This window comes from Oratosquilla oratoria, unplaced genomic scaffold, assembly GCF_046742065.1.
Source record: "Oratosquilla oratoria isolate Oo_2021 unplaced genomic scaffold, ASM4674206v1 SCAFFOLD54, whole genome shotgun sequence".
In the NCBI taxonomy this organism is placed as follows: Eukaryota; Metazoa; Arthropoda; class Malacostraca; order Stomatopoda; family Squillidae; genus Oratosquilla; species Oratosquilla oratoria.
The window spans coordinates 360,021-372,234 of record NW_027467718.1 but is presented as its reverse complement, the minus strand read 5'-3'; the positions used below and the strand labels follow the sequence as shown (position 1 = coordinate 372,234).

The 12,214-nt window shown below is 40.1% G+C and overlaps 1 protein-coding gene across 6 annotated transcripts in view; it reads right to left on the bottom strand.

The window, feature by feature from the left end:
• LOC143023655 (tetratricopeptide repeat protein 23-like) overlaps nucleotides 1-12,214 on the bottom strand; it is a 625,055-nt gene that overhangs the window by 257,470 nt on the left and 355,371 nt on the right. For all 6 annotated transcript variants that reach the window (XR_012966191.1, XM_076182256.1, XM_076182259.1 and 3 more), the window contains 2 exons: nucleotides 11,338-11,516; nucleotides 10,619-10,802 (listed from right to left, as the gene is read on the bottom strand). Coding sequence is in view for 5 of the 6 variants with exons in the window: in XM_076182256.1 (XP_076038371.1) it covers nucleotides 10,619-10,802; nucleotides 11,338-11,516 (363 nt within the window). In the remaining variant the exon portion in view is untranslated. The remainder of the gene's footprint in view (nucleotides 1-10,618; nucleotides 10,803-11,337; nucleotides 11,517-12,214) is intronic.

Here is a 12,214-nt window from a genome sequence, read left to right as displayed (position 1 = left end):
GCAACCATATTCATCAGCCTTTGCTCCCTGATGGTCTGGGTACAGTTGGTGATCTCATGGCATGGTTGACATACAAGCTTGCAACACCGTTTAGTCTTCCGCTGCAGGATGTCGTCATAGCCTCACCATGGAGTCCCCCACCACCAAGAACTCCTGATTTTCAGCCACCTCATCCTCCAGCAGAGTAAAACAATTGGCTACAGCCAGCAGTTGCTCCACAGGGCACCCGGAAACAGAACGTGGGCTCAACAAACAGGGCCCCATGGAGCACCACTCGCTCATGGCAGTGGCAGAAGTGGAAGAGGTGAAATGCTCTTTGGGTTGTGGGGAGGATTCACTCTTCTTATAGAGCGCACTCTTGAGAAGACAAATCTCCTCCTCACACATCCTGAGATGGTCCTCCAGGTTTACACAACCTTCACAAGCCATTTCATTCCTCCTTTGGCAATACAAATGGCAAAGAGAAAATATAAATCAACAAAAGAAACAAAAGCAATCACTAAATACATGAAGCTTACTCTGCTTACCTTATACTATTACTCCTACCTTTGGAGTACAGTAACAAACTACTGTTTTGATTCTAAATTACTAGAACACTACACTTTATCTTATACCTGTAACTGTATAGTGCTATATGTATACAATTACAAAAACACAACACAATCACTTGTCACTATTCGAAGATATAAACTTCACAAGAAGTAATAAACTTAACAAGAGGTTTGCTAGTTGGTGTCTCAGCAGAAGACAAGTTCTCAAGCTGAAGTCACGGAGCAGACTGAGCTGAGGTCACAGAGCAGACCCAAGCTGAGGCATTGGGCATGTCCTTCCCTGAGTCATTTGTCTTTCCTGATATAGGCACATAGCCTGTCTTCGTTGCCTCTAGCAATGAATACTCTTCAAGTGACTGGAGTATCTTGTCTTTCCTGATATGTGCATATAGTCTATCTATAACACCCTTTGCAGTGGACACTCAAGTGACTGGAGTCCCTTCTCTTTCCTGATATAGACACAAAGCCTTGCTTTATTGCCCCTAGCAGTGAACGGTCTTCCAGTGACTGGAGTCTTATCATTGCTGATGCAGGTACATAGCCTAGACGACCTCATAGATGACCTTGTTCATATCATCTGACAGACTGGATTGATATGTATAATATATATATATATATATATATATATATATATATATATATATACACACACATATATATTGTTATGAGACAGGAGCTTGGATGAATTATGAAAATAAATTGAGCAGATATGACACTCATAAAAACAACAGAAGTTCCAAAACTTTGTCTGGTAACAAAGATTGAATGGTTTTGAAAAATTAAACTCACAGTTGGATTTTCTATTATAATTAATAATTAATAACATTAACATGATAAATCTGTCAAAAAGTAGGCCAACAGTTGGTCTATTAAACAACCAGGCAGCTGCAAGTGATGCAGGGTTAACTCGAACAACATGAACTTATTTAACACATAATATTCATGACATAGAACGGTATGAATATACAACATATATGTGGAGGTGAAAAAATTAACAAAAGGCAATAGAAATACTTAACAAAAGGTGGGGGGGGATCCTCCCTACAAGCAGGTTAGCAACTCTTACAGACAAAACATATATTCTGTTACTGTCTTCTGCCCAGTGGCACGACCTCGCCTCACTGACCAATGAGAAGGTAGAAGGTGGAGCGGAAGAGGATTTGTCATAATGATTGATAATGGGTGATTTCAATTTTACTGACATTGATTGGATGACCTTTGAACATGGCCATAGAAATAGTTGCTTGATAGATTTTCTCAGTGACATTTAGTTCAGCATGTAAAAGAGCCCAAAAGACATGGAAACTTACTTGATCTATTGATCACTAGCCACCCCAACCTCAACCCCAAACGGCAACATACAACACATACAAAACACACAACATCAACATATTACAACACAACATTGACGGTATTAACACTAAAAAACATGAACTTGAACACTTTCTTAAACAACACAACATACACATTGCGATTTTACAAGAAACAAAACTAAGACACTCACACAAAACACCATCATTTCATAATTACACCACCATCAGACAAGACCGGACTGACGGCAATGGTGGTGGACTCATCACCCTGATCCACCACTCCATCTGTTTTGTGGACACAAGTGCCACAACCAAAATTCTCCTCCCTACCACAGATAACACAACAGAAACCCAATCCATTCGAATCCGCACAGGCAACAATTCAACACTGACAATAGTTAACATGTACATTCCCCCACAATCATCCCCCACAGTTCCAAACACCTTCAGACCTCAACTTAGCCAACTAACCTCAATCCCCAACCTGATCATGGGTGGTGACTTCAACGCCAAGTCGTCTGCCTGGTATGTCGACAACCCTGACACAGACAGAGGGCTTGATATACAGACTCAGTTCGACTCATTGACTATCATGAACAACACGCATAATCATACACATATCCCACACCAAGCCCTCTACACTCCCTCCTCTCCTGATATCACCTTTTGCTCCCCCTGCCTAACCCCAACAACATCATGGAGAGTGGTCGGAGCCCTTGGCTCTGACCACCTTCCAATCATCATCACCACCAAAACAAGATGCACCCCAGCTGGCCACAGACACACTTACACCAATTACAAGAGAGCTAACTGGGAAGCTTTTACTGAAGAGACAGAACAATATTTTGAAACACTTAACAGTACACCAATCACAAACATAAACAATGCTGTGCACGCTGCGTGAGAGCGTGTAGTGTTAGTGTTGGATAGTGTGATGCTGTTGAGTGTTTTGTACAATTTGCTGGTGTTTGTTTTGTGATCAAGTGTATTGATAAAGTTTTGCCAATTTTGTGTTTTTTGTTCATGTATTTTATTGGCAATCACAGTGTTTAGTGTTTGTATTTGGTCTGCTATGTTTTGAGGGATAGGTGTGGGGGTATCGTGTTTAAGTGTGTCACGTTGTCTGATGAGGCAAACTACAGCTATTCACACAACACTATACCCGACATCTGGAAGCATGGTAAAATAATCACTTCTGACAAACCTCACACAAAGAATTTTAGATGGCATCAATTCAGATAGGCCCCACCACAGAACACTTCTTATAACATTGGACATTAGTAAAGCTTTTGATGCTATCCCCCGCCACAACCTAACAAATAAAATATATAACACAGACATGCACAATAAATCTCTTCCTACGCAGATGACATAACAATCACATGCACACATCATAACACAGACAAAGCTGCAGAAATAATCCAGCCTTACCTTGACACACTCAACACATGGTTCATCACAAACAGACTCAAAATAGCTCCTACCAAATCTACAGCAACACTTCTCACCAACTGGACAAAAGAACACAAATACATACCTCATCTCTACATCAACAACACTCTAATACCACACACAAACACACCGAAAATTCTTGGTGTAACATACGATACATCCATGTCTTTCAAACAACACCTCACAAACATAAAAAACAAATGCACACCTAGACTTAACGCACTTAAGTCAATCACTGGAACAACATTTGGACAAAACAAAGAAGCTAATATAACAATATACAAACAATGCATACGCTCAGTGATGAATTATGCGAGTCCTGCATGGGCTCCTAATCTCAGTGAGACACACCACAACACCCTTCAAATCATACAAAACAAAGCCCTAAAAACAATTACAGGCTGCACAAATACAACACCTACAGACCATTTACACCATGAAACAAAAGTCCTCAAAGTCAAGGACCACCTCGACATGAGAGGCACACAAACACTTGCTGCAGCCACCGCAAACACATCACACCCGCTACACTACATAGCAGAACACCCACACACACCAAGAAACATTAAAACTACACCCAAAGACCTTTATTACGCACAGATACTCTCTTCTCTTCCTCCACAACCACCAAACACCAGCCTCCGGAAACATATTCATAATCATATCACTCACCGCTCCATTAACACACTGAAAGACAACACACTGCTGCATGCCAGACCCCCTGATATCCACCCTTCTGAATCCTCTCTCCTACGAAAGGACAGAGTCCACTTGGCCAGACTGCGGTGCGGTCACCACCCAGCACTTCTAAGCTACCAGAAGAGGCTGGACGACCGTGTTGTGAACAGCTGCCCAGGATGTAACACTTCACCCCATACCATACAACACATAATGGAAGACTGCATTATACACAATCATGCACGCAAACAACACAACATACACTCTATAAAGGATTTGTGGGAAAACCCAGTTTCGGCTGTGGCCTTCCTTGGGGAGACGGGACTGCTCGGACAGACAGTCTAGGGAACGACAACAACAACAACAATGTAGAAGTTGGTGAAACTATTGCAAGTAGCGATCACAACTTAGATTCAAACTTCTAAAAAATTTCAGTTAAGCTCAGTTCATAAAACTATGTCAGCAGCTTCAGCTTACAGACTGGGAGGCAAAATTACATGCAAGACCTATAGATCACATGTGGGAAATGTTTCAAAATACTTACTAAGATGATTCATACTTACATCCCGTTTAAGGACAGACACCCCCCAAAATCAGGCTCATCCAAAATGGCTTGACAAAAAATTGAAAAAAGTATTGCTAAAAAGAGACCAGCTTATAAGAAATACAAGTACTCGGGTGCACTTAATGACTATCAAAGTTATGAATTATATACAGAGCTAAAGGACAATAGAAATAACATACCTATACCAAAGGCTTTTATCCCCGTTATAAGGGGGGTAGCCAAAAAAGAAAAAGGCATAAAAACCATTCCCACCCATTCCATCCCTATCACACTCCACTCCCTTCCACCCTTTTCCCTTGGGACCTCCTGGATGATGGGTCATCCCTGCATCTTGTCCACTGCCCTGGGTCAGAAGCAGTGTTGCAAGACACAGCACATCCACAGCAAGGCTGCTTCATTAAATCGGCGACCCCCCACCACTCCGTCCCTTCATGCAGAAAAGAAGATGGGGAGAAATCCCTATGGGCTGTGTCATAATTTTCTCACACATACTCCCTCACCCCCCACCCATTCCACATCATGCATCACATCATCCATATACAACCATTCTCCTTTCACCCATCTTCGGTCCTCTCCCGTCCTTCCTCAACTGACATTCCCCTCTTCCCCAAACCCCCTTTTATCCCATCCATCCATCTCATCCTAGGTCACCCCCTCATGCTCACTCCTTCCACACCTCTTTTACTAGTCTTTCTTCACTCATTCTTGCCATGTGTCCAAACTATCCCAATATTCTTTCATCAACCCTATCTCCCAACTCCCTTTCCACTCCTGTTCTCCTCCTCACCTCATTTTTCACTCTATCCAGCCTAGTAACCCCTATCATACTTCTCAGACACCTCATCTCAAACTGGGAAAAATTCCAAAACGAAGATACAGGGATAGAAGAAAAATGGAACATACTAAAAGAAATTTATAATGAAGGAGTGAACAAATTTGTACCACAACAAAAAATGGAAAAGGGATACATAAAGAACTGGTACAACAAAAGATGTAGTGAAGCAAAGGAAAAAAAGAGACAAAGCTTGGAAAAAATGGAAAAGACATAAGAAACAAAGCAAATGGCAAACATACATCAAACTGAGAAACGAATATGTAAAAATACGCAGAGATGAAAAGAGAAATTATGAAAAAAAGATAATAGACAAATGTAATGAAGAACCCAAACTATTTTACAAATATGTAAATGGAAAACTGAAAAACAAACAAGAAATAGAAAAACTGCGCCAAGATAAAAAGGAATTTACAGAAGAACTGGAAATGGCTGAAATAATGAACAACCACTTCAGATCAGTATTCACAATAGAAAACTCGCCTAACAGTGAAGTTAGAGAGAGAGAATTATCCCCAGTAATGAAAGAAATAAACGTAACACAAAAAGAAATCAGTGATCAAATTAAAACCCTGGATGTCAGAAAATCACATGGCCCAGACGGAATAGCAAACTGGATACTGAAAGAATGCATGGAAGAATTAACTGACAAAATATACAATATAATTAAATCCTCACTTAAAGAAGGAAAAGTACCATTGGACTGGAAAAAAGCAAACATTGTACCAATTTATAAGGGAAGTGATAAGGAAGATCCATCTAACTACAGACCGGTCTCACTAACAAGCACAATAGCAAAAATTTGTGAAAGAGTGATCAAAAACAGATGGGTTAAATACCTGGAAGAAAAATCTATACTGAACCCAAATCAATTTGGATTTAGACAAGGGAGATCCTGTACAACAAATCTGATCTGCTTTTGCTCAAGATTAGTAGACATAATACAAGAAAGAGATGGATGGGCAGACTGTGCTTTTCTGGACCTGCAAAAGGCATTCGATAAGGTACCTCATAGGAAACTAATAAATAAGATAGAGTCAAAAGGTGGCATCAGAGGAAAATTATTGGAATGGATGTGCATTTATTTTTTATGTTTGTGATGTGTTGTTTGAATGACATAGGTAAATCTTGTGTTACATCCTGGCCACCACTGCCTTTTCTGGTAACTTAGAAGGGTTGGATGGTGGCTGCACAGCAGTCTGGTCAGATGGACTCAGTCCTTTTGGGGATTGAGAGGATTCAGAGGGATTAATTTTAGTTTGTTGATAGAATAGTGGGATGATTATGATTATGGATATACTTCTGGAGGTTGGTATCTGGTGGTTGTGGAGGAAGAGGGAAGAATATTTGTGTGTGATCGTCACGCCCTAACATGAATTTGGTAGGGTGTTTATATCTGCCAATGAATATTGAAATAATTCCCTCCTTTGTATAAGTCATATTTTATTTTTTTATATTGAAGTGCATGCTGAATTATATATAAAATGTATGATATTAACAAATAATTTTTCTTTCTAAAAAATTATGTTGTAGTGATTGTGTTGAACATGCATAAATGATGTAATGTAGATATGTGGATGTGCAAGAGCAGATGGAGGTTGAAAATCCAGGATGAGCCATTTACACAAACTATGTAAGCAATATCTGGCACCCCACATATATACACAGTAGTGATGTTATCAGCGAAGTATACAAAGGGGATGGAAAGGACGTGCTCCAGGCTAGAAGAAATAAAGGATTACAGAGGCAGAGCATGCCAACAGGAGACCTTTCGGTCCATAACTAGGTCGATCTAAAAAAAAATTATAATGACGAAAAAAATATAACATAAATTATAATAAATTAAATAAATGCATAGGTATAGTTAAATAATAAACAGGTGAATAGTAAATAATAAATTGACAGATAACTAATAATAAATGAAAATCAAGCAAATGATAATAATAAAGACAAATAATAACAAATAAACAAATAATATAAAATAAATGGCAGTCAATACAGCACCTTGCTTAGGTGTTTATCTAAATGAACCTTAAAGCTTTGAACTGAACTACATTGCACTAACTCTGCAGGAAGTTTATTCCATTCATGAACTACATAGTTGGCAAAGGATTACAATGGCAGAGCATGCCAACAGGAGACCTTTTGGTCCATAACAGAACCCTGAGGAACTCCATTCATAACATTTTTCCATCTAGAACTTTTGCTGTATAAAACAACTCCGTTTTCAATCATTCATCCACTTACTAGTCCACCTTAACCCCTTCGATATGATGATGCCTACGTAGGCGTCATGAGGAGCAAGTGGGTACGCGAGGATGCCGATGTCGGCATCTTGATTATATATATTGTAGTTGTACCTGCGTGACCCCCATACTTTGTAAACTGGCTTCATCATATTTTCTATGGTTATCAAAATTCACGGGTGAAAGAGAACAAGCAATACAGCGGTAACTTTATTTTTTATATTGCGAGTATTATGACGCAACATCGCACGTCTGGCAGCTAATGCTGCCCGCGAGATTTTGGCCCATATTGAAAGGGTTAATAGGCTACCACTTACTCTGTGTGAAGCTAATTTAGTAAGTAGACTTTCGTGGGGGACGGTATCAAAAGCTTCTGCAAAGTCTAGATATATTAAATCTAATATTGTTTATTTTGTCATAATTCGAGATAACTGTGTTGTAGAATTCTAGTAAGTTAGTCATGCAAGAATGTTTCCATCTGAATCCATGCTGGCTATCATCAAACAGTTACTTTCTAAATGATGTTCGATAGCATCTCTGATGATAGTTTCCATAATTTTTCCTACGATTGAAGTCAAGCTTATAGGCCTGGAGGTATTTGGTTTCTTTTTGTCACCTTTTCTGAATATGGGATTAATGTTAGCTTTCATTCTCTTGGGACATCTCCGGATATGATGGATTTCTTGAAAATAATTTCTAATGGAACAACAGGAGTGGAGGGATGGGGATAGTTCAAGGAGGGAGTCACAAGGTGTGCAAAGATGGTGTGTTGAACAAGGAGGACACAAGGAAATAGAAGTTAGTGGTGGGATGAGTAAGCAAAGAAGGTTGTAGAAGAGAAGAAGCGAGCTTTCACAGATTGGTTACAAAATAGGATGAGGGAATGATATGAGAGGTACAAAGAAAAGAGAAGAGAAGTAAAGCATAAGATAAAGTAGGTGAAGAGGAGAGCAGTGGCGAAATGGGGTAAGAGAATGACAGAAAAATTTGAAAATAATAAAAAGATGTTTTGTAAAGAAATTAAGAGGAAGAGGAGGCGAATCAAGTAGAGAAGAAAAGGTAAAAGGTGCAGATGGAGAGATGATAATGGAAGAGAAGGCAGTAAGAGGAAGATGGGACTGCTTGGACAGACAGTCTAGGGACAACAACAACAACCAGAAAAGGCTGAATGACCAGGATGCACTTCACCCCTTACTATACAACACCTTATGGAAGACTGCATTTGTGGCGTAAATGTATGTTGAGGAGTTGGCAAGCAAGAGGTAAGTGATGTGGCTGTGTCCCGATTTGCTGGCCCTTGCCCCTCCTCCCCCCACTTTCCTACCCTGCTTTTGTCATGCCAGCAGTGACAGCAGACTGGAGGTAGCGAAGGGTCACATGGGTGTTTAAAAGCCTGCTTCGAGAAACATTGTCATAGTTCTTCTTCATGTCGAAGAGAAGTGAGAGGTCGTGAGTCCACTCCACCATGTCTGGTGGATGGAGAAATGAGCAGCGTTTTTCTTGAATGTGTGTGATTTGTAACTTTCAGTTTAATGGTTGGTTGTCAGGCACCGTTCATGCTTCTTTTGTTGATTTCAAGTAGTCATGGGTCGGCCCACTCAATTTTGTTTGCTCTTGGTTTGGCTCTCTGTCTAGGCAGCAGAGTGGTTGGCAGAGGCTTGGCCTTGGTACATGAGGTTACTGGAGATGACAAACGGTTACACATGTGTTTAAAAGCCTGCTTCAAGAAAAGCTGTCACAGTTCCTCTTTGTGTTGAAGAGAAGTGAGAGATCGTGAGTCCACTCTACCATGTCTGGTGGATGGAGAGATGAGCAGTGTTATTTTTTTCTTGAATGTGTGTGATTTGTAACTTTCAGTTCAACGGTTGGTTGTCAGGCACCGTTTGTGCTTCTTTTGTCGATTTGAAGTAGTCATGGGTCGGCCCACTCAATTTTGTTTGCTCTAGGTTTGGCTCTCTGTCTAGGCAGCAGAGTGGTTGGTAGAGGCTTGCCCTGGTACATGAGGCCACTGGAGATGGCAAAGGGTTGCACATGTGTTTAAAAGCCTGCTTCAAGAAAAGTTGTCACAGTTCTTCTTTGTGTTGAAGAGAAGTGAGAAATTGTGAGTCCACTCCACCATGTCTGGTGGATGGAGAGATGCGCAGAATTATTTTTTTCTTGAATATGTGTGATTTGTAACTTTCAGTTCAACAGTTGGTTGTCAGGCACTGTTTGTGCTTCTTTTGTTGATTTCAAGTAGTCATGGGTCAGCCCACTCAATTGGTTCTCTGTCTAGGTGGCAGAGTGGTTGGCAGAGGCTTGGCCCTGGTACATGAGGTTGCTGCAGTAAGGCTGAGTTTTGGACTTGGACGCACAACAAGAGACCAGTACTGGTTCTTCAGAATTGGACATAAGTGGAATAGTGTTTGTTTTTATCCAGATACATAGCATTGTACACAATCATGCACACTAACAACACAATATACACTCTATAAGGGATTTGTGGAAAAACCCTGTTCCACCCATGGCGTCCCTCAGGGAGAATGGACTGCTCAGCCACGCAATCTACGATATAACTGCCCAAGATGTAACACTTCACCCTATACTATACAACACATTATAGGAGACTGCATTGTACACAATCATGTATGCCAACAACACAATATACACTCTATAAGAAATTTGTGGGAAAACCCCATTCCAGCCATGGCATTCCTCAGGGAGACAGAACTGCTTGGCCAGGCAGTCTAGGGAACAACAGCAAAAGAAAAAATTTCTAGCTTGCATCAAACAACTTCAGTCAATTTTTTAGTATTCTTTTATTTAGAGTAATATATATATATATATATATATATATATATATATATATGTATATATATATATACAGAAATTACTTATCAAATTAATATATAAATAAAGTAAACTAAAAAGATAAGATATTGAGTCTTATTGATACCAAATAATTCTATTCAGCTTCAGAGGTTGAAGGAGTCTATACTTGCCTGGATCATATAGTTGTGGACACCAATTGTCTTGGTATGGCACTCGCCATATAGACGCCCATAGTGCACATGGAGCTTATGCATCTCACGCAAGACTTGCACTGGCTCAATTCTGCGCAGCTGTAGTTGGTGTTGAGCAACCAATGCTCGGGCTTCACACTCCTCTACACTGCCACTCCGATTGCTTGGAATAGCAACATAAACAAATAGTGTTACTGTTATTACTACTGTCAATGAGGTGCTAAGATGGGCAGGAAAACAAGTTTTCAGATGGGTGTGGGATGGGCTAAGGGTGGGTGTATGTTTTGACTCAGCCACCTTTATAATTATGGAGGAAAAGATCTTTTGGCATATGCATGTATTACTATTATCACCAACACCACTACTATTACCTCTTCCACAACTTATGCAATCAAGTGATTAATCACTTTCAATGGTGATAGGGGTCAAGAATACCACCACTGTATCCCCCTGTGTGTCATAAAATGCAACTAAATGGAATGGACCAAGGGGATTAGGAATCCACTCTTTTCACATAAAGTCAGGGGGAGGAAAAAATGCTTTGATTCAGCCATCCTACTGAAAAGGAGTATTCCTTTCTACATGAGAATGTGTTTATTTATTATCAATGGTATTACAATTACAACTATCACATCACCATCATCATCAAACCGATTTATACTAATTGTTGTAGTAAATGTATCCACCATGACCATCACCTTGCTTGAGTGACAGCAAGAGCTCTCTCCAGTGCCTGAAGTCCAAACTGCTTCTGGTCCTCAGAGGCTGCATGAAGGCTAAGAATGAGCTGCCCAAGCTGCTGAAGGGGTTCTACAAGCCTTGCATCCGAGGCACCACAATGGGTCTCAACCAGCTGGATGCACCGCTTGAGTATTGCCTGAGAAGCCATAAAAATAAAAAGGCTTAATTTCTTTACTGTATATTGGTAGAGGAACCATCACTTTTGCCCTATGTACTTGGAAAGTACTGTATTTCATCAATAACAACTATCACTTCTATCCTTGGGGTCAATATTGTACCAAAATGGTAGTATCACAAAGGTAGGTAAAGAGAAATTCAAGGAAGTTAGTAGAAAGTAGGAGCAGCAGAAGTTAAAAGTGATCAATATTCTTCAATATTCTCAATGTCTGTATCGAGAAAGGTCATCTCCCCACTGTCTGTCTCCAATGCCCATCAAAACCCACTTTCTCAGTATTGATTTCTACTATTTTCTAATCACTTTTCACATCAGCAGAGATGATGACTGGTGATTCCTCCTTTCCTCTTATTATCCAGTGACAGAAACAGCTGCACACTTGCACATCACAGGATCTATGGGAAGGCCCAAGGACCACTGATAGCTGCCAGATGCCACAGATTCCAAGATTAAGAAATTTATAGCAACAATATTAAATTCATCTTTGAGTTATGTAAGGTCTATATCACCATACTCAAACACTAGACATGGGGGCTGTAATGTGTACCTGGCAGTGGTGATCCTGTGAAATGAACATCATAGAGAATCATTTCCCAGTGATCCACCTTCAAAACTGATCCCTATCAACTGACAATTTTCCTAAACTTTTTCAAATAAAG